Source organism: Bradysia coprophila, unplaced genomic scaffold (genome assembly GCF_014529535.1).
Source record: "Bradysia coprophila strain Holo2 unplaced genomic scaffold, BU_Bcop_v1 contig_248, whole genome shotgun sequence".
Classification (NCBI taxonomy): domain Eukaryota; kingdom Metazoa; phylum Arthropoda; class Insecta; order Diptera; family Sciaridae; genus Bradysia; species Bradysia coprophila.
In genome coordinates, this window is record NW_023503509.1 from 2,088,467 (window position 1) to 2,111,996 (window position 23,530).

General features: G+C 35.7%; 2 protein-coding genes across 2 annotated transcripts; both read left to right on the forward strand.

The window, feature by feature from the left end:
- The first annotated feature begins 768 nt into the window (after positions 1-768).
- Positions 769-18,704, forward strand: LOC119078345 (uncharacterized protein DDB_G0290685-like). Its single transcript, XM_037185848.1, has 16 exons — positions 769-801; positions 2,428-2,802; positions 3,723-3,867; positions 6,277-6,378; positions 6,446-6,553; positions 6,769-6,861; positions 7,229-7,330; positions 7,396-7,503; positions 7,650-7,742; positions 8,725-8,817; positions 8,885-9,010; positions 9,284-9,388; positions 11,740-11,832; positions 12,236-12,439; positions 15,667-15,845; positions 18,696-18,704. Exons 1-16 carry the CDS (start codon positions 769-771, stop codon positions 18,702-18,704), a joined length of 1,968 nt encoding a protein of 655 aa, XP_037041743.1.
- Positions 18,705-19,199: 495 nt separating this feature from the next.
- Positions 19,200-21,139, forward strand: LOC119078346 (putative leucine-rich repeat-containing protein DDB_G0290503). Its single transcript, XM_037185849.1, has 8 exons — positions 19,200-19,352; positions 19,416-19,583; positions 19,652-19,858; positions 19,937-20,137; positions 20,216-20,404; positions 20,483-20,671; positions 20,750-20,923; positions 21,003-21,139. The coding sequence occupies exons 1-8, from the start codon at positions 19,214-19,216 to the stop codon at positions 21,137-21,139; spliced, it is 1,404 nt and encodes a 467-aa protein (XP_037041744.1). The 5' UTR covers positions 19,200-19,213.
- The last annotated feature ends 2,391 nt before the right edge of the window (positions 21,140-23,530 follow it).

The following is a 23,530-nucleotide window of genomic DNA, read 5'->3' on the forward strand; positions in this document are numbered from 1 at the left end:
TTGAAGGTCACCATGGAAGAATTTCTATCGGGAATCAAGTTCGATGCGACGTCCTCGATCATAAAAACATTTTTGGGTATATTCGTTACATTTTGGATATCAGTAAGGTTTTTATTAAATACTTTTTAAAGATAATGCTCTCGATATGACCAAGCTGAACAAACTGAACGAAAGCCATTTAAAGGAGCTGCTACCGAAAATAGGAGACAGAATTGTTTTTCAAGAGGCGTTAGAGGTACTATTTTTTTATTATAATTACTCTGTAGTAAAGATCCATGTATGAAGACTTCACCGAGCATTCTTTTAACGAAATGTAAGTGACTCTACACAAAACGACGAACGCGAAAATATGCACAACAACACCTAATGTCGAATTTTTCTGTTATGGCAACGGAAAATGTTAATTTCATTAATAAAATCAGATTAGGCTGTCACTTTCACATCGGCAAGTTTCTATTTAGTTCCATTGACTTTCTAATACACAGTTCAGCACAACATGAATTTGAGATAAACAATATCGACGTAGTGTAAAACTGTTGTGTAAATTCATTGTGGCGGTAAACTTTTATGGATGAAAAATTTTAACATCTCGCGTCGCAGTTCAGCATTGAAAATCATTGTGTAAGGCCGAGAACAGACGATCGATTTTCAGTTGCTCAGAACTTTCGGGAACTGACAAATGACGGAGAAGTTCTTATAGCGATTCATACTTTCCGCAAGCTCTTTTTCAAATCAAATTTCCCTTCAAATCGTTTTCTTGTCATAAAAATGTCCAAGTTGGTTGATTCCAGTACAATTCGGGTATGTTTGTTTAGTTCCATAGTCTAGTCAATTTTCTTGGTAAGGTCAATAATAAACATTTATGATTGGACTTGGTTAGAACTGTGTGAAAATTGATTACAATTTGAAGAAGTCTAATTCTATAAAAATACAAGAAAAAAAACTAATAAAAATTTCTTGAAAACTCTATATATCTCTATATCATGCTCGATGGAGTTCTTTTTCGATTGGAACTTCTTTTAATGGAAAGTACCAAAATTTCTTCATACTTTCTTCATATATTCTTAATAATCTTTTATTCCTCAGCGTTACAACAAACAGGCTTATAAAATCAAAAAAGAAGATGAGCCATTGCCATTTCTTCGAACGACAGTAAAAGTAAATTGTTCACCTCGTTTACATCACTTCTGATTTGAAAACATTACATAATTGCAGGTCGAATGCATTGAACTTTCTTCAGACGATGATTTAAATATCGAGGCAAGTATAATTTTATAATATTCAATTCAATTTTTCAATATGATGGAAAATTGAAAGAACGAAGTATTCAACTATTCTTGAGAATTACACCCAGTTCACGTTTTATTATTATTTTTTACCAATAATAATCGAATATTTTGACATAAATTGTAAGCACGAAGATTAATTAGCCAATGGACTGTACCTGTTTTATACTTTTATTGATTTCAATCTACTGTTCACTTTTCAAAACGTTCACGTAATTTCAACAATATAGGCCGTATCGAATTTTGAGAATAGTTAGGCCCGCGACAGCCTGTGTGTGTAAAACATAGATAATCGAAAACTGTGTTCGGGCATGTGATCGATAGATCTAAGAGAGTCTGGGAAGAAGTCTCCCGGGCGACATTGAGTTTCCGATGGCGATATCTCGGAAAGTTGAGAGTATTTTTTAAAACAATCTTCTAGCGGAATGTAGATCATTGAAAACTCTATAAAACTGCTGAAGATACTGATGGTCCAAAATATGTCCCTGCCGAGATTGCCTAACATAGAAAATTTGAATTTTTGGTTTTTGACTTATATTTCCTGATGAAAATTTTTTAATTTGGCTTGTAATAGGAGGTGGTAGGGTAGGTCGAGCACTACCAGCACACCAGATATTTTTTAATAAGATGTGCACACGTCGCCTCGGTGCTGCTGAGTCGAGGAAGGCTTGGCCAGCAAGTATACACAATATTCCATGACAGCAGCTGAACTCAAACGTACCATTTAGGATTTTCAAAATTATATGCGTTTTACTCAGAGAACGCACAGACAAACGGACATTTTTATCTTGTTAAATTGATATCTCTGGACAAACACAATAGGTTTCCCTTAAAGAGTCGAACTCGTCGTGTTACAAACATATGCGTGAACGTATGAGACTCGAGTACAGGTCTAAAACCTTTGCGATGTTTTGAGGGAAAGAAACTCACAACATCGCTAATGTTTCATGTGCTGTAGGGTTTTATAACGGTATTTAAACGATAGAAAAAGCTATGGAGAGGGAAGAGTTAATGTGAATGGGATATATAGTGGGACCAAGGGAGAGGGAGTTAAAAAGTCATTTGTGGCACAAATTTTGTGTAATATCTCCAACTATTGATACGAAAATATGGGTCTCACATTCTTTTAAATTATTTCCAGGTTGAACGTAAGAAAAGTCCACATGGGTTCGACAAATCGTTCAAAAAGACGACCAAAAAACGGCCACGCATTTTCGAGTCCGATGAAGACACGACATTGAAAAAACTGAAAACCGAGAAACGTGGTTCAAACGGTTCTGCCACAGTTTATGATGAAGATATAGAATTGCGGGAAACCCAAAAGCGACAGGCGAACGGTGTATCGTTGAAAAACCCGAAATGCGAAAAGCGGCTGGCGAATAATTCTGCTACAGAGACTGATAGAGACGTAAGGGCCTCATCGAAAAAACCTGAAACCAAAAAACACCGGGTGAACGATTCTGCCACAGAGTCTGATGAAGACTCGTTGAAAAAACGGAAAGCCGATAAGCGGCAGGTTAGTTATATTTCGTGCAATTTAGATATGAATTTGCTTCAGCTGATTTTCAGCTGGTCCACTCATTAAAAAAATTGCTCATATTTGTGTATAAGGTTTTACTAGCTGCAGTGGAAAAGCTAAAGTAAATTTATGTTTCACTGACGCTCCATTGTATTACCGGGTCCGCTCACTATGAACTAAAAGTAGTTCAACTCATAAAACTATTTTATTATTTTTTTTAGATGCCACTAAACAAAGATTCGAGAAGTAGAACATTGCATTTTTCCGATATAGACGAAAAGAAAGCTTTAATCAGGAGCACCTTAAAGTCGGTGAGTCTCAAACTGTACATTTACAATCAAAATATCTCTGGAGTGTCTAAATATACAAACAGATAAGGTCGACAATAGTCAACTAGCAAATAGTATCTTAGTAAGTTAAAACCCTAAGTCGGAGCACTATTTCCTCTATTGCCCAACGTTTTTTTTTACGACAGTCAGTCACTTCTGCTCACCAAACAGTATAACTACTGAAAGCACCAAACAAACAAACCAACGAAAGTTTTACCTTTTGTCACTGAGTTTGAAAAAATTTGGGTTTTTTCCAGGAATATTACGTAACTTATTGTTCAGAATAGTATTTTTCGAAATAGTCGGAGCTTAATTTGGCAAGTTTATTGAAATAATGTTTCAGTTCAGAATCTGTTCTACTAATAATATACACAATGTACTAGGGTTTTGTAAAAAAAAAATGTTTTGAGTACCTAAAAATTTTCATTCTTTTTTTCTTGTTTTAGAACGTAGAAGCGAAGTCAAAGCTTTTGGATACACTAAAATCTGTTTTAAAGCCCTATAAATCCTTCAATACATCAGTGAGTCTGATTTACTTATAATTTTATCTAAACTAAACCAACTAAATTTTCACAGACCCCAATGCAGATTATAAATTATGACAATGCATCGTTGGACTGTCCTTTTTGTAAATGTTCTTCCACGCCACAACCGAAATCTTCAAAGAAACACGGCGTGTTCCTTGACATTAACAATTTTAAGAGGCATTTACTTGGCATGCATAACATAACAAGTAAGATAACAAGATTTTGCTTTTAGGAAAGATTAACTGTACACCATGTGTCAGAAATCTTGCAAGTGATCTCCTTACAATTTTAGTGTACTCTCTTAAAAAGTTACATAAAATCAGTCCACAATTTTTGTATTGTCACAAATTTTTTGCCGAAACACAGAAATGTTCTCACAAAATTGCAAAGTCGATAATATTCTCCTAACATCACAAGGATGTTACAAAAGATTTCTGGCCCATGTTGTACACGGTTCGGTACAACGTATAATATTTCGTTAGAGAGATTACGATTTTTACTTATAACTATAAGTTGATGTATAACTCGAAAATTATGAGTAATTTCTACATACAAAATGTATAAAAGTTCTCTCATAATTCATAAGTTTTACGTCAACTTATTTGCAATCAAATTGATAATTCTAAACTTCTGAGATGCAGTGCAGCGTGAAATTTCGTAAATTTTAACAACTAAAATTATTTTATTTCATTTTTTTTTTCATAGTATAGATATTTACCACATTTTGAAGGGTGAGCGTACGAATCCTCGGACAAGAATAAGTCGTCGGACACCTATTGTTCTCTCATTCATAAAATAAGTTTATGAATGAAAGAACAATAGGTGTCCGAGGACTCATTCTTGTCCGAGTATTGGTACGATCACTGAGAAATTACGTTTCAAAGTAAATAAGCCATCTCTTTCTAATATGAATTTTTGCTTTTTCAACTTACAAAATTGATAAAGTTAAACGTATTGCGATTTTACTGCGTGAAACACTAACTCAACGATAGAGCTTATATCCAAGTGTACATCAGCTCGTGAAACGCGCTTAAATTTTTGACAGCGGATTGATTGATTTTATTTTCTTGTTTCGTAGTATACATACGTACGCTCGCGCTTAATTTTCTTTCGGTCACACGTCCAGCAATCTCAGATTGATGCTCTGGGTACATTTTAAGTGTTAAAATATTTCCTCTACATCATCATTGTATTCCAGATATTCTTTTATTACATTGATTGCTGAATTTTCCCGATCTTTGATAATCAATGGATATAAAATATGGTACAGCCATGCACGTTTAGAAGTACCATCGTATTATAAATTTCTTATTTCTCCAACTTCTCTCATACGCCCATATACACATGTAAACATGACTTATAATTATAAGTTATAAGTTTATAGGTCAAAAGTATGAAAGTCGTAAGTTATTTAGATGGTTTAGGTGGATAATGTGATGTCAATAATCCGAAAAATGTAGAAGTCAATTCTCTTACATTGATAATAATACCAAAAATTTATAAGAGAACTCACAATATCATATAACATCCATCAAAATCTTGAAGTTCGTGAGCTGAGAAGAGTTAGGAATAGTCAAGACTCAAGAGGAAAAATATTTTGCTCATTGTAATTTATCCTGAAGAGCTACAACTGACGACAGGGTCAGGACCATCATTTTTCGATGGTATGTACCAGATTTTTTGCATGAGCTGTTGAAATTGGAATTGAAATTGAAATTATCATGCAAAATTTGTTTGTCCGCTGTCGCTCCTAACTCTTCTCAGCCGAAGAACTTTAAGAATTTGTTGGCTTTTACATGATTCTGGGGGTTTTCTTATAAATTTTTGGTATTATTGATATCACTGTAAGTTGGTTCCTAGAGTTTAATTGCTCTATCTGATTCGGATTAAACTCTATATTATGCTTATGCAGATAATATATAGATATTATCCCAATAGTATTCAAAATCTATCTATAATATATGATAATACAGACGAATTACCCAGATAATATACGGATGTTATTCCGATATTTTGTCTAGATACTATCAGTATGTATTAACTGGATAATATCCGTATATTATCTGGATTACATCCATATATTATTGGGGTAAATTTCGAATACTATTGCGATGTATGTTCTTTGGATAGTAACTATATATTATTGGGATAAACGAATACTATTGGGATGTTATTTATCCATTATCTGTAGATAACATAGCTATTTTGTTGTAATAGTAGATTACGCCTGTGGGTCCTTGATGAGTAAGAATACCGCCCTCGCCTTCGGGTCGGCCTATAAATATAAATTTGGACCCACGGACGTAATCTACTATTACAAAAAAATAGCTAGAATACGAAATTTGAAATGTCAATATTTATTGCATTAAAAAAAAGTTCACGATATTTTAAAACTTACATTCCACCTGTTGTGGAACTGTAGTACGTTTCATTTATTTTTTTTTATATAGATATTTCATTTTACTGGTTGATGTATACTTGGCTTATAAGTTAAAAATTTTAATAACTTTAAAATTGTAGACTACGTCATACAGGCATTCCACGCCGTTCTGAATTCTACCGATTTCCAGATAATTTCCAGCTACAACAGTTGTAAAATTCGATTATTTTTACAGGTCTGAGCATTGCAGCTGATAAACAGGCGAATGATGGTGACAGTAAGGCACTAAAACAACCAACCACGAATGCGACTGAAAAGGAGGGAAAATTGGCAAATGGTAAACAAGATGAACTGTTACGACTGTTATCATACAAACATATGATCGAGTTTATTCTCAAATCTAGGCAAAAATCAAACTGACAAAAAGTTCAATGTTGGTGACGGTATAGCCTCCCTGCAGTCGGCCGCTGACCGGGTAAAAAATAAGAAACGCAAGAGCTCATCTTTAAACGGTAAATAACAATACCAAGTTGTGTGCGGTAGATTTTAGACAATTTCACTTGGTTCGTGTAGCCTAAAAGTGCCTAAAATCAACCTAATCTATCTGGCAATAGATCGCACGCAAAAATGATTTTTTCTCTAGATCTAATGTTTTTTGAGTATCGACATTTAAAATACTTTAGTGCGCGAGATATCGACCGTAAATTAGTCAAGTTTATTTTTGCAGATCAAGACAGCGCAACTGACCGAAACGGTAGTGGTAGTGATGTTGACGCACCTATGGAGCAACCGGCCGCTGATCAGGCACAAAACGAAAATGGTAAATAACAATACCAAGCCAAAGCTCTTGCTGTAAAAATATTCGTCTTTTTTTCGATTTTTTGGAAGGTCAATGTAATGGTTTTATTGGTAGTCTGAAGTAATTGCAAAAGTAGTTTCAGAATTCGTAACATTGAAATTTTTACCAGGACTTCGAATGAAATCTACCAGGCTGTTGTAGATGCAAAACCTGTGGCAAATGGAAAATTTTCATGAGAATTTTTTTTTTAACTTTATAGGTTCTTCCGATGTCTTCTTTTTAATCAAATTTAAATTGTAGTATATTCGTTGTAGCGTATCAGCGTCTATAATTTTGACTTCTAACGATTTTCAGATGATGTTGTAAATTTATTCGATTATTTTTACAGGTATGAGCATTGCACCTGATAAACAGGCGAATGATGGTGACAGTAAGGCACTAGAACAACCAATCACAAGTGCGACTGAAAAGGAGGGCAAATTGACAAACGGTAAACAAGAAAACAGTCGTAACAGTTCATCACAAACATATGATCGAGTTTATTCTCAAATCTAGGCAAAAATCAAACTGACAAAAAGTTTAATGTTGGTGACGATATAGCCTCCCTGCAGTCGGCCGCTGACCGGGTAAAAAAGAAGAAACGCAAGAGCTCATCATCAAACGGTAAATAACAATAACAAAGTCAATTCTCACATTGTGCCTAACTTTTCAACTTTGTTAAATTTGTAAATTTGTAAATTTGTCAAAGCGAAGTGGGCCATATTTTATAGAAAAGATCTCGGTTGTAATCATTTTGTTTTAATATCTAGGTACTACCGAAAACGTGGGTGATGGTGAGGCCACCACAGAAGAACCAAGCACCGACCTGGAAAAAAATAAAAAGTGGAGTGCATCACCAAACGGTAAATCATAGCAAAGACAGTGACCACTTTTGACCACTTTTAACTTTTTATCCCCGTACGTATCAAGGACTGTTAAGATTAAGCCGCCGTTTTGCGGTGATGGGCAAAGCATTCGCCTATGGCTCTAGATGACAAATCCCCCCGAAAAAATGTCCGTCTATCCTAGAGCTAGGGTCTTACTATAACTACGGCAAAATACACGTTACTAAGGAAAAAAAAAGTTAATCAAAATAGAGTGATAGGCTACTCGGCCCTAAATACTTTTTCCATATGAATCGAGCAAATTTCATCCGATTTTCCTAATTTTGGTTTTATTTGAAAGGTAATTGAATACTGAGTTGGCGAGAAATTTACGTTATTGAACTGAGACCGTTACTCTAGGACACTAAGTGCTGTTTGCAGATAAGTACATTATTCGATGGAAGCTTCGTACGGTATATATGTGCAATTTCTAAGATGCACAAATTTCATAAAAAACTCTGCGTTTAACGGGTCAAGAACGGCACTATAGTTACGGACGCAGTGGGTTACGGACTTACGGACACAATAGGATTACAGACGAAGTAGGTTTACCGACGCCCTAGAGTCACACACGCTAGATACACTGGTCGTAAGTGGCTAACGTCGCAGGGTCTAGGTCTCCTCTTGTTTTAATTGGCATGTGGCAAAAGTAGCAAAAGTAGTAGCAAAAGCATGGAAAAGAGCAACGCACTTCTTATGTATGTATCTACATTCTGGATGCTAAATTCTGACAGCTCATGTCAATTACGAAAAAAAAAGTTAAGTTGTGTGCGGTAGATTTTAGACAATTTCACTTGGTTCGTGTAGCCTATAAGTGCCTAAAATCAACCTAACCTATCTGCCAATAGATCGCACGCAAAAATGATTTTTTCTCTATATCTAATGTTTTTTGAGTATCGACATTTAAAATACTTTAGTGCGCGAGATGTCGACCGTAAATTAGTCAAGTTTATTTTTGCAGATCTAGACAGCGCAACTGACCGAAATGGTAGTGATAGTGATGTTGACGCACCTATGGAGCAACCGGCCGCTGATCAGGCACAAGAAGACAATGGTAAATAACAATACCAAGCCAAAGCTCTTGCTGTAAAAATATTCGTCTTTTTTCGATTTTTTGGAAGGTCGATGTAATGGTTTTATTGGTAGTCTGAGCAATGCAGCTGATAAACAGGCGAATGATGGTGACAGTAAGGCACTTCAACAATCGGTCATGAATGCGACAGTAAAAGAGGGCAAATCAACAAACGGTAAATAAAAAAAACATTTGTAACTCAGTTGTAAATACATCATCACTATATCGCGCAAAGAAGACCTTTATCTCGTTGTGATAGTTATTAACAACTTCAAAAAATTTTAATCACACACACACATACTATAAGAAACTAGCTCGCGATAGTTTAACCGATTTCACAAGCACTGCAGTTTGTTTTTTAAGTGTAGTCGTGCAGACACAGCAAAGTGGGTCATATTTTACAAAAGAACTCGGTTGTAATTTTATAGCATTTTTTCGCATACCATAGGCACAGCAGCTACCAAAAACGTGGGTGACGATGAAGGAGAGCCCACTACAGATCAATCGACTACCGACCCGGAAAAATATACAAAATCAAGCACATCACCAAACGGTAAGTAATTGCAAAGGGAAAGATGAGGGCCCAGCACGTGTGACATTATATGTGAACAACAACCCCCTGTAAATAATGATCGTACGTACGTTTTTTTATCCAGTTCTGTTCGACCAGCTGGTCCATGTAAACAAACAAACTTTGCCAGTTTTAAAATTAAGGGTAGATAAAAATGTCAAAGAAATAAGAAGAGTCGCATGTATTAGTAACAACGGGCATTTGTTTCGACCCGACTTCGATTCATTTTATGTTAAATTAAAATCTTTACCCGAATTAAAAAAGCAGTGGCGGATTCCCTATGGGAAATTCGGTACCGTGCCCATGGCGCTGGAAAAACTCAGAGCTGGAGAAACTCGTGCACCGTACAAATTTCTAATAGTGTTCTCTAAAATGAGTGCATCAAAATGGAAAAACAAAACAAAATTGGCGCTGCATTTTTAAAATTTGGCGCTGAAAACGTTAATCCGCCACTGTAAAAAAAGTAATAAATTATTGTCCACGTATAGGTCAGTCTGATGGTACAATTCACCAGACAAATTTACAATATCACATAATCATCACATAATAACATCAAAATGTTAGACTGTCTCAATAGGTGTCCAGCATGTGTGCATTAAATACACTAATGACTCAAAGCGAGAAGATAAGAGATCGACGGATCGCTTTAATTGAAGCTGCTAATTCGTTCAATTGGAAAATTTTAAATTTTTGGTGTTTTGGGATTAGGTAGGTTGATTTCGATGAATAGTTGTTGGATTTTAAATTACATTTAAAATCCAAGAAGTACTTATAGAATATACGTTTATTCAGCTAAATCAGTATAAAAGGCGTATCAATGCACAACACTAATACTTCCAATCGAACGAATATCATACAATTTGCGGCTTCAATAATAACCATCTATCGATCTCTTTCCTTCTCGCATTGAGACATTAGTGTATGTAATGCACACGTGATAGGCATCTATTGATAGTCTAACATTTTCGAAAGCATTTGTTTCATGGCAAATCTTCGGTCGCCACGACATAATTAATTTGAATTTATTCGTTAACGTGTTTATGCGATACTGTTAATTTTCAATGGGTGAATTGTTCCATCAGACTTTCCTGTACTTCGAAAATAATTTACTATTTTCCTAGATCGGCCAAAGCAGGGCCTATTTTAAGTAATTTTAATTACTAAAAATTACCAAAAATTACTAAAATTACTGAAAATTACCAAAAAAAATTGAGTAATTAAAATTACTTAAAATAGGCTTTGGGCTAGAGATTTTAATTTACCATCAAATGAATCGAAGTCGGGTCGAAACAAATGTTAGCCCGTTGTTACTAAATACTAATACATTCGAAATGCAACGACTTTTCTCATTTCTTTGTCAATGATATTAAACAAATCCCCGTTGCCATTTTTATCTACTCTCAATTTTAAAACTGGCAAAGTTTGTTTGTTTACATGGACCAGCTGATCAAACAGCTGAATCGAATTTAAGCACAAATATGAATGCCTTCCACTGTAATATATTTTGAAGTGGAGAAATGTATTATCACCTTCTTAATTTTAGTAGTTTAAACGTTGATCGACATAGAAAAGAACGATTTTGGGGTCTCGTTTGGGCTACAAGCAAAAGGACCTAAAAGCAACCTAACCTATCTGACATAATTCGAATACCGCTTCTCAGTGGTCATAATTAGAAAACGGATTTGCGATTTGCAACTAACGGTGCGACGCGTAGCGGAAGTAATCGAACATAATGATTATTTGGTGACATGAATGTGTAGTGAGCAAACGTTGACCATACTTATGTCCGCTATTCAAATTTTATAGAAAGTAGTGTCATCCTGTTGAACTTGCAAATCGCGAATAGAGGAATGTGTATAATTGTGCTTAGTTTATCCAACGTATTATGTTAATAATTCGTTTGTTACTAGAGTTTGAGGCTGGCGCAACGGAGAATCCATCCAATAAAGATCCTCGTAGAAATATTTTTAATTAGGTGCAACTCTTTCATTTCTGAAATGTAACAATAGAACGGTGTGGGATATAACTATTTGTTATGGGTTCTTCTGAGTCAAAAGAACGTTCTAACATTTACAAAACTTCATAGAAAGCTTGAATTTGGTTAAATCTTCGAAAAAAACTCGTATAACTCTATAAAAAACTGGTAATGCCAGTTTTACAGTGACCGATTTAACCGAAAACCGGCGTCGCTTAAATGGCCCTGTATTCTCTTCCCTAATCTCGCACGCAAAAATGATTTTTTTCTCTAGATCTAATGTTTTTTGAGTATAGACGTTTAAACTACTTTGATGCGTGAGATATCGACCGTAAATTAGTCAAGTTTATTTTTGCAGATCTAGACGGCGCAACTGACCGAAATGGTAGTGATTGTGATGTTGACGAACCTATGGAGCAACCGGCCGCTGATCAGGCACAAAAAGACAATGGTAAATAACAATACCAAGCCAAAGCTCTTGCTGTAAAAATATTCGTCTTTTTTTCGATTTTTTGTAAGGTCGATGTAATTGCTAGTGTATGAAGCAAAAGTAGTTTCAGAATTCGTAAAATTGTAATTTTTACTAGGACTTTCTGCAACTACTTCGAATTAAAACTACCAGTCGCAAAGCTAGTTCATGAAAACGTTTCCTCGCAACTTCGATGGTTCTTCCGAGCCATATTGGCTGCAAATTAATCAAGTAGGAAACAACAATGGAGAATCTTCTCCCCCACCGTTCGACCATTTGCCCATTATTTTCCTCTTATTCAATCATATGACATAGATTAGACTTCATTAAATTGTGCATTAATTCAATCATCCGAATTACATGTGATTTTTTATTTATTTTTTAGGTACTGCCGACGAAGACTTTCTATCAGGACCTGAGATTGAATCCAGTTCCGACGAAGATGACTTCATCGAAGGAGAAGAGTCCGAAGATTCATCTGAAAACTCCAGTGAAGACGAGTTCAAAGATGCAGAGAGCATCAGCGAAAAATCCGAAGAACGTGTACGTCGGAAACGTTCCTTGAACCGGCATGTTCCTAAGCGACAATGTTAGTATTAATATTGATTTGTTAGCGCTGTTTTAACCTGCTCTGTGTTTGTATTTACACAGATTAGGATTTCCATAAACAGATAGATGAGGATTAGGTGAAACAATGCTGTCGAATTTATAATATTAATAAGTGATAGGGTGTTGTTAGTAGAGATGTGCGAGCGGCCGGACTCGGGACCGGGCTTCAAAAATTAGTCGATATCGAAGAAACTTTTAGATTTTTTCACTCAGTAGTAAGCTTTGTAGTAAGCATGAAGCTTGAAATTAGAAGAAACTTTTAGATTTTTTCACTCAGTAGTAAGCCTTGTAGTAAGCATGAAGCTTGAAATTAGAAGCTATATTGTTGAAGTTGATTTTACCAAATTAAATGTTCACCTTTTGAGTGTGTTAATTGTGGTATTAACTGTAAGAGTTCTATTTATGTGCTGTTTCTTAAGAGACTATGACAATTACTAAATAAAACCAAAAAAATCGACGAAACCACCAAAGAAAAAACCAACTTAAATTAGTACAATATATTGTCGACTTTCAAAATATCCAGGAAGCGCTAAAATGTGTTCTAAAACGACTTTCCGACACGTGGTTGTCAAAAATGGCATGACTAAGAAGTACATGTTGTTTGCCTTTGTATGAAAATGGAGTAAAAATATCAGATGTCCAGTAATTATTTTAAGTACAGCCATGCACATTTACAAGTACCATCATGTTATAAATTTCTTATTTCTTCAACTTCTCTAATTTCTCCATAACGAGTATATTGACAAATGAAAAAAGTAAGAGAAATAAGAAATTTATATAATAATGACCGTACTTTTGAATGTGTGTGGTTGTATGTCGTGAATTGATCATAAAAGTAGTTCGATTTTATTTAATTTGCAGTTTGTGCATCTAACAAGGTCAAAATGTAAAACTAATTACAATTCCAACTCCGATAAATACGATGTCCATTGGCGATTTGCAACGGAGAGTGTACTTATGTCCAATATTCAAATTTTTTAACATAGAAAGTAGCATTGCGTGCAAATCACGAATAGAAAATTTTAGATTTTTTGTCCTAGTTTCTATTGTTGCAGTACACTTTTACATTGTTTTAATTGCATGAACTTCCGATTTCGGATTGACGTTTTCACAGAACATTTCCGCTACGTGTCGCATTAAAATTGGGAGGAAAGTCTGATAGGTAGTGTTTTTTCCGTATAGACTGTTATGATCAGAGCGAAGACTAGTTAATTATAACTTGCCTTGGGGTACTTGTCAAAATATTTACTTCTCTTTCAACATGTTACGTTGAGAGCGAGAGGGCCGAAGACCAGTTTATTATAACTTGCCTTGGGGTACTTGTCAAAATATTTCTTTCTCTTTCATCATAATACTCTATAGCAGATAATATTTTTTGTCTCTAGTCATTAGATAGATGGTTCTTTGAGTTTGTCATGATTATAAATTTAATCACTACATCATTTTTATCTGGTTTTTGATGAAACATAATTCATCGAATTTGGGGTCAAAACTGCAGTCACGTGTGGTCTTAAACGAGGAATTTACGATGTTCGTTTCGATCGATTGTTTTAATCGACTTCTTCGATGGTTGGTCCAGCACCGCCAGCGCCTGGAGCAGGTCCACCAGCACCTGGCATACCACCTGTCGCAACTGTCAAATAAAATTAGAAATTTCTCTATCGAAAATTACGATTGCTGCATTTGTCAATGAAAACTATAGGACCAAAACACGTTTTCAATGTCTCGTTTGTTTTCAGCATTAGTTTTAGTTTTTCTTAAAACTTCATCCGATTGTTTAAGAATATAGCAGGTCAACGTCCAGTTTTTATAAAAATTAGGCTGCAGCATGGGTTTACGCTACGGGCTGCTGGTAACCAAACAATGACGAAACGAATCTTATACAAAACTATGATTTCTATCCAGCGTTACCAATCAATTTCAATGAAAATTTGATTTGAGAAAACGATTTTCTCTTACTAATTACAAGTTACGTACAACATGGTGTAATAGTCAGGTGACTCTTCATATCGTTTGCATAGAGAAGTTAGTTTTAGCAATTTCATCTCATTTTCTTAGCTGAATTCGACAATTTATTGTTAACAACAAATGAGTTATTGCTAGTCTACCGAATTTTTTACAGTCGTCTTATTCCTTCGGGTTGACCTCTAACCTTCACACACGTCAACATAAAAATTTGGAAGTACGTACAAAATCTACTTGGCTCATGCTTCAATTTGAACTTGTAGTTTTACGAAAGAGCTTTTTAGTACTGTAAAGACCTGCTTCCAAATTTGTTTTTTTATGACTCTAAAAACGCATTAAGATTCATTTACTTAAACGTGCCTCTTCATAAGGGTTTAATTTTGGTGGATTTCGTTTGTTTCTTTCGTTTTATATGTTCCACACGTTTTCCAATACACAGAAATAGTGCTTGTCTTTACGTTTCTTCTATTCCACACGTACGTGTGAGTGAAACGACTTTATTTTTGATGTGTAATGATGAACACTTTAAACTTTAGAGTGCTAACCAAGTAAAAACTTAGATGAGGTCCATTTACTGTCAATAGTTATTAAGCTGGTTACTCTTCACTTTTCCCAACTCTACTTATGTCTCATTAGAGATTGGTGGTAGCAGTAATAACAACACGTCTTTGTTAAGGGACTTTCGAAATCGTTTTCTTTTATGAAAAAACTACGAATCAACAAGAAAACAAACTATTTTATTTAAATTGAACTTAACATCTAATTCCAACCGGGTTTCGACTGCTAGACAGTCATCATCAAGGATTTTTCTTATCGACTCGAAACCCGTTTGGAATTCGATATATGTTACGTAAAATTTAAATAAAAAGTTTGTTTTCTTGTTGACTACATTTAAGAAAACGATTTCAAAAGTCCCTTAATAAAAGCAATTGCACTGTGTTTTCGACCATTTTTTTGTGTAGTTTATAATGCATCACAGAAAAGAAAAACGAAAAAACAAGTCTTTGGCACGTGTATTGATCGTCTTGTCGTTATTATCCCAAAGAATGTATAATCCCATGTAGAATAGCACATGCACATTAAAAAAATTTAATACACGTTGACTTTACTCTAGACACGCTACTTACAAGTTGTTTATTTTGAAGACAGAATACCGAATGCCGATTCATTACACATATCCATATACACGCGTCCTTAGCGGTTCTTTTGCTGTTACATGATCAGTAATAATTATAATTTCAGTTACACGAGCAACCAAACAAACCGGCGGAACGGTAAAGAAAACCGGCGGAACGGTGAAGAAAACCGGTCGAACGGTGAAGAAAACCGGTCGAACGGTGAAGAAAACCGGCGGAACGGTGAAGAAAACCGGTCGAACGGTGAAGAAAACCGGTGGAACGATGAAGAAAACCGGTGGAACGGTAAAGAAACCCATTGGAATGAAGTTGAAGAAAACCGGTCCATCGCGTGATTTTCATTCCCATGATGACATTGTTAATGCTAGCCGCGACATGTTACTGCAGCTTGACTTCGGATGGGTCAAGTTTACCGAAAACTCAAGATTTGTTCCAGCTTTCAAATACCCGAAACCTTGGCCTGATGGCTCTTACCGAGCGCTGAAAGTTTTATCGACGGGTTACACCGCGGATTGCAATAATCCAATTTGGTTGTATAAAAAAAACGTATCACAACACTATAAAGGGAAAGCGGATATTTCGGCTTTAAAAAAATGTAATGAAAAATTCCACTTTTCATTTGAATAATTTTAAAATTTCGTAGAATATTGTAGAATTTCGTTAAGCAATTTTCTATGTATCGAAATTTGTTTCTCTAAATTTTTGAAATATAATCTAATTTTTCAATTGCATTTGTAGGGAGACTTTTTAATTAGACATATAAGTTGCGCACAAATTCGAAATTTCCACAAAATCTAAATCAACTGTTGGCAGCGTGACCAAAAATTATATTTAAATCGAAATCAACGACGATGCATACGGCACGGCATAGTTGTCAATTTCGAGAACTATTGTGGCTAATCATGGCGCTGAGAAAAATCGCTGTGTTGTATACATTGGGAGTTACCGGTTAAAGTTTAAGACTTCCTTAGAGACACACAAACTTAATATGCTGTTTACATTAGTACCAACTATGTTTCATAATGCTAAGCCACAACACAACACACTGCTACAAGTGTGAACACCAAATTGATAAGTGTCGTATTTGGAGGCTTGGAAAGAGCTACCGCTTAGAATTATTTGTACTGTATGCTTTTACTTATACAACTCATCAGCCTCCGAATATTTTTTATGTTCTATATATTTTATATTATAGAAGTATAAATAACCCACTACCTGATTCACAAAAAGGAATCATAAACGTCATATAACAATGCAATTTTTATTTTATAATTTTTGGAAATTACTTACACTACATACGAGCACTAATTTTACTCAGTCAATGCCCTTTGCTTGTTTCTGTTAAATGGGAAACTGATCACAAAAATCATGCGAAAATTCTGTCGCAATTTTCATTTAAAAGCTAGGACGTAATCTGCAATAATCATAGTAGCGTCCCTAACTTCATTACGGTTTTTCTGCAAAAAGCTTCATCGAAACAAAACAAAAAATAAAAAAACTTAGTCAAATTAGTCAATTGTGCGTCAATTAAATATTTTACTTCTAGTCGGATCTGTCAAATCTCAACAAACTGCTTTCTGAAAATATTCTCGTGCGAAAAAACCATCAAACGCCACAATGGCATTCAACTAATTGTGAATATTCTTAGAAAGTTCGAGGGCCGCCTGAAGATGGAATGGTCCATCCTAAGCTAGAGAAGTTAAAGGTGGGAGGAGGAGGTTGTCGACGATGTTAGAGTCAGACATCGTTCTTTGTACAGCGTTTATTTTGCCTTAGATATAATCAAAAGACCTAAAAACACACAGGCGACCCCAGCTGACGACCAAAATTTTAAAAACTGGCAAAGAAAAATACTGATAAGTTGTTAACAGTAGAAAACAGCTAAGAATTTATAGAGATAGTTATTAGTCGAGAACGTTGATTTGAGTTAAAAATTTCAATGTTTCACTGAAACTGTTTGGAATCACATCGTTCTAGTGTTCGGAATTTATCTCCTTCATCGAAAATTTCGATGTCAAAATTACATTATAAGGACACTCCATCCTAACATCCCGCAAGTGACTTCAAACTTTTTACGAGGAAACAAAATTAATGAGTCCGATGTTAGTGTACGAACCCGTACCGTACACCTTATCCATTGTGTCTGTAGCTCGCTACAGAGATAGTTATTTGCGTATTTACATCTATTGCTAACACGTGGGTGTTTTGTGCACACGATGTCACATCTAGTGCGCAAACTAACCCCATTTACTAACTAGTTAGCAAAATAGCTAATGTGATATGTTTGGTTATTATCTTGCACTTGCTGATCTCTTCATAAATTTGTTTGTGTGACAGGTAACAAAGGATCAACTAACAATTAACTAGATACCAGCTGAAAGAACCCAGCTGTTGCTAGATATATAGTTTTTCCATAAATCTATTGCGTGCTTTATCTTATTATCTGCGTAGTACTAGTGCGATTCTAAGTGTGTAAATTCAAATAAAATGAAAATTGGCAAAATCGGATAAAATTTACTTGATTAGTATGCAAAAACAGATACAACATTCGATCTTTTAAGTCACTGATTTCAACTGTTTCGGTACTTTAAGTTTGACTCTTTGAACATAAACACTTCCCCATTCTCAATACAATAGAATTCTGAGTGTATATTGAGAATAACGTTTAAGGGTTTTGATAAATTGTCATTACAATTTTGATAGTTTTAGATTAGCTTTTAGATAAGTGGGGACAAGAGGTCCCTAGTATTCATGATATTTAGATGGTTTGATGGAACAGCAGTAAAGGTCACAGTACCACTATGCATACAATCGTGTGATTTTCCACCCTATTATGTATTCTTCAAGAAAATTTCCGTCATTGAATATAAAAAAATTGGCCGCACTAAGACACAATTTGCAATTTTATGTAAAAACAGCGAAACGATCGTTTAGAGACATTAACTCATATTCATCCGTTTTACATAGCCAATACTTCAACTTAAAGTAAAGATAATCTAAGTAAGATGCGCCATTTCACCTAAAAATACGACCGGTTCGACTAAAAAAACTGCGCCCTGTCTCGAAATCCCCCCCCCCAGGTCAAAAAGCTTAAAATAGGCTCTGACGTCTAATGTAAACACGATTCCTGTACAGCGAGCTTAAAAATGCAAAACACCGAAAATGTGTGAAGCAATACAATGACAGTGTCAGAAGAGAACACTGAAAATCTATAAAAATCCCCTCCAATCTGTATGACCATAATGTGAAACATATATTTTGACGGATAAAATTTGATTCAGTGTTCACCGAATTTTCATATTTGTTTCTTTTATTTTGGAATGTTTATTCGTGTTTGGAATGTTTGAATGTTTAAAAAGTTTATTTTTAAAGCTATTGGTAATAACCACAATGAAAACTTATCACGGAAACATCTATTATACGAACTCGCGGATGAAAACATATAAAATTATGTTGAGGAAGTGTGTTATGCTCCAGTTTTAAGAGCAACCTAATGTTGTGTTAAAATTATCAGTCAAGAAGAGATAATGCGATGTACCTTGCACCACTTACTGATTTGAGGATGACGTGAAAGAGTAATTAAAATGTCATTTAGTTAAATGTTTTGGCGCGATTCGTGCATACCTTCTGTTCAATTTTTTCTACTCAGAAAAATGGAATTCAACGACGAAATTGAGGACGATGGCTCCACAGAGAATGATCGAAATCAAGAAAACGTACAGCACGTCGTCGTTTTGAAACAAAGTAAAACCACACCGCAACAAATACAAACAATTACCGAATCGTTTGAAGGTACGAAGATTGATGTCATATGTTTTCTGCAATTGTCTCATTGAACTCCTGCACTTTCTCTAGAAATTTGTGGGAAAAAATTGAGCAAACAAGACCTAAATCTTTTTTGGGATAAATTGACAACTGAATTGAACAACGTTGGTCCCCCATTCCGTACCAGTGATGAATGGCGAAGGGTATGGATCATGCACAAAGCAAACAAGAAGCGCAAGTACACCGGATCCAATCAAGGTACTTTCTGACTTGAAGAAAAAACGTTCTGCGTTTATAGGCCTGACTCGTACTATTGCTTTTCTCAGGCCAACAGGATTCGTCGAAACTTAATGTTGTCAATGCTGAGAGTTCACACGTTGAAGACCGTGGTCCGTCTGAACTCATTTTGGAAAAATTGAATCACATTATCGACCAGCAAAACAATCAGGACGGTCATTTCGATCTAATTTATGGCAAACTGAATCACATTGAGGAGAAGCAAAACGAATTCGTCAATCAAACCGGTGACACATGTAAGTTAGAAATTGATAAAATCCGCGGCTCGGATCATTGGAACGTTTCACTGATTTCTCATAAAATTGATCTTGCAGTGCAACGGGAGCATTTCGCTGGAGTTCAGCGTTCGAATATCAATGACGGTCCGTTGGACAACGTTCTGTACAAATTGGACACAATTCTTGACAAACTGAACGATTTCGTGAATGAAGGCAGTCGCTTCGATCTAATTCCCGGCAAAACTAATCACATTGTGGAGAAGCAAAACGAATTCGTCGATCAAACCGGTGACACATGTAAGTTAGAAATTGATAAAATCCGCGGCTCGGATCATTGGAACGTTTCGCTGATTTCTCATAAAATTGATCTTGCAGTGCAACGGGGGCATTTCGCTGGAGTTCAGCGTTCGAATATCAATGACAACGTTCTGTACAAATTGGACACAATTCTTGACAAACTGAACGATTTCGTGAATGAAGGCAGTCGCTTCGATCTAATTCCCGGCAAAACTAATCACATTGTGGAGAAGCAAAACGAATTCGTCGATCAAACCGGTGACACATGTAAGTTAGAAATTGATAAAATCCGCGGCTCGGATCATTGGAACGTTTCGCTGATTTCTCATAAAATTGATCTTGCAGTGCAACGGGGGCATTTCGCTGGAGTTCAGCGTTCGAATATCAATGACAACGTTCTGTACAAATTGGACACAATTCTTGACAAACTGAACGATTTCGTGAATGAAGGCAGTCGCTTCGATCTAATTCCCGGCAAAACTAATCACATTGTGGAGAAGCAAAACGAATTCGTCGATCAAACCGGTGACACATGTAAGTTAGAAATTGATAAAATCCGCGGCTCGGATCATTGGAACGTTTCGCTGATTTCTCATAAAATTGATCTTGCAGTGCAACGGGGGCATTTCGCTGGAGTTCAGCGTTCGAATATCAATGACAACGTTCTGTACAAATTGGACACAATTCTTGACAAACTGAACGATTTCGTGAATCAAGGCGGTCGCTTCGATCTTATTTTCGGCAAGCTTAATCACATTGTGGAGAAGCAAAACGAAGTTATCAAATGTAAGTTAGAAATTGATAAGTTCCGCGGCTCGGATCATTGGAACGTTTGACTGATTTCGCATATAAATTGATCTTGCAGTGCAACGGGAACTTATCGCTGGTGTTCAGCGTTCGAATATCAATGACGGTCCGATGGACAACATTCTGTACAAATTGGATCCAATTCTTGACAAAATCAGTAAAATTCTCGACCAGCAATCCGAGAATAAAAAGTAAAAGAGAGTTCCTGAGTGGTTGTAAAAATATTTTTGAAAAGAAAATAAATCTTTCCACCGCAGGGTGGTGTGGAATACGTAAACCATGACGTAATTTCAAATATTTCATTTATTTTCCTGACATGAACATTTTTCATCTCAGGTATAAAGATCATGCGAAAACCAAAAAATATCTTTAAATCGAGATCAACGACGATGCCTACGGCACGGCACAGTTATAACTTTAAAGAACTATTGTGGCTAATCATGGCGCTCTCGTAGAAACAATGATTTTTTTTTCTTAATTACAAAATTTCAGTTTTCTTACCTTGTATTCGTCTCGAGGCTTCCTAAGAGGCATCTAAAAAGTTTGCATACTCACACTGAATTTAGGGACTTAAAATTTGTATTTATTCAAATCACACTTTTTCACTTAGTTTTAAATTTCACTTTATTCACTGCATGCCACGTAAGCTAAATCTAGAAATAAAGTTGCTGCAACCTTCACATACAGTTGTTGCAATTTGGATAATCACAACTAAAATCAGTTGCTGCAACTTGTGATCGCAATTGATGTTTTAAGGAATAGTTTTGTGTATTCATGTTAGTTTTGATTTACACTTACGAAAAAATGAATAATAAATAAACAATAGAAAAAGATGCGTGGTTTAGCTAAATGGAGGCAACACGGAGTGTTTTTAGCCCCGTACGAAGTACTGGGGGCTTATAAGATTAATATGCCGTTTGTAACACGTCGAATTGGAAGCAGGCAGTAAGGGCAAAGCATTTGGTTATGTTCATAGATGACGAATCCGCAATAAATGTCCGTCTGTGACCCCTCTAGCTTGAGCAAATCACAACCTTTTTTCAAACTTCTTTTTTTCCCCGATTGGTATCGACAAAAGTAAGGTCAAGTTCGAAAATGGGCATGGTAGGGTCGGCCCTTCCAGAGCTAGGGCCCTATAGGTGTTTTTCAGTCTTTCGACGATATCTACCGCTACTCGGCCCTAAGTGTTTTTTGCACATAAATCGAGTAAATCTCATCCGATTTTGCTAGATTTAGTTTTTTATGGAAGGTAATTGAATACCGAAGAGAACGTGGCGAAAAAAGTTTCAAATTTGGGCCCTTGGATTAAGGCCGCTAATCGGCCCTAAGTGTTTTTGCACATAAATCGAGTAAATCTATCTCATCCGATTTTGCTAGTTTTTGTTTCATTTGAGAGATAATTGAATACCCAATAGAAAGTTGGCAAAAAATTTTGGGTTTCTAAACTAATATCGTAAATTGTTGGTTTTATTTGAGAGGTACTTCGTACGGGCTTTCGTAATTGCGCTATGCGCAATTTTAAAAATGAACACTTTCAGTAAATTTGACCATTCCCAACTTGACTTGCATTTTGGTAACAGACGCATTAGAGGGTTGTAGGGCGTATTAGGGTTCCGGGCGTATTACGGGTACGGACGTATTATGGTTACGGACGAAATAGGATTACGGGTCGTACGGGGCTAAGTCGCAGCAAACGCTCCGACTGTTCTGATGCCTTGTTTTTTTAAATAAAGCTTTACTGCTTCCAAATGCTAAAAAATACTAACAAAAGTCGTTGTATTGTATACATTGGCATTTACCGGGTAAAGTTTAAGACCTCCATAAAAGTGCTTCGAGTAACAGCTGCCAAATGGAGTACTGTTTTGTATGAAAAAATGTTCCAGATTTGTTTACAGTGCCAAAATTTGTTTTATACACACGGAACAGTACCACTCATGCTTGAAGTGCGTTGTTACTAAGCCATAATCTAATGGCTTATATTATAGAAGTAAAAATAACCCACACAACGGGATTCGTACTACATACTAGATTACTAGAACTAATTTCACTCATTCAACCAATGAAAGTATATGTATGGGCTAATGTCAAAACTTGCAATAAGCGGAGTAAATAGCGATTACATATAAACAAACTCACCTCTCTCTGAAAATCATTGAAAGGTGAGTTTTTTTATATGAAATCGCTATTACCTCCGGTTTGTATAGACAGACCATACCTGGTTTGTACTTTCATTGCATTCAATACCCTTTGCATATTTCTGTTAAATGGGAAACTAGTCACACAAATCATGTGGAAATTCTGTCCACAGTAGGGTCCTAGCAAGGCTAGGCAGGGGAGGTCACGCAGATCGCCATTTTATTAGATACGCGGGAACACACATACAAACAAATTCACCAAAATTGAATTTGTATGGCGTGGTGAATCTTTTGTATGAAACGTGGTGTGTAACCCGCGTATCTGCATCTGCGTGACCTCCCTAAAGTATACAGCCTTGGGGTCCTAGTACTAACTTCATTACGGTTTTTTAGATTGAAGCTTTATTGAGAAAATAAGTTTAAAAAAAACTTAAGTAAATTTCTCTTATGG

Coding starts and splice junctions, on each gene's coding strand:
- LOC119078345 (XM_037185848.1), top strand. CDS start 769: ATGTCCAAGTTGGTTGATTCCAGTACAATTCGG. Junction 2,803..3,722: donor GGAAAGCCGATAAGCGGCAG/GTTAGTTATATT, acceptor ACCCCAATGCAG/ATTATAAATTATGACAATGC. Junction 7,504..7,649: donor CAAGAGCTCATCATCAAACG/GTAAATAACAAT, acceptor TTTAATATCTAG/GTACTACCGAAAACGTGGGT.
- LOC119078346 (XM_037185849.1), top strand. CDS start 19,214: ATGGAATTCAACGACGAAATTGAGGACGATGGCTCCACAGAGAATGAT. Junction 19,859..19,936: donor CAATCAAACCGGTGACACAT/GTAAGTTAGAAA, acceptor TTGATCTTGCAG/TGCAACGGGAGCATTTCGCT. Junction 20,672..20,749: donor CGATCAAACCGGTGACACAT/GTAAGTTAGAAA, acceptor TTGATCTTGCAG/TGCAACGGGGGCATTTCGCT.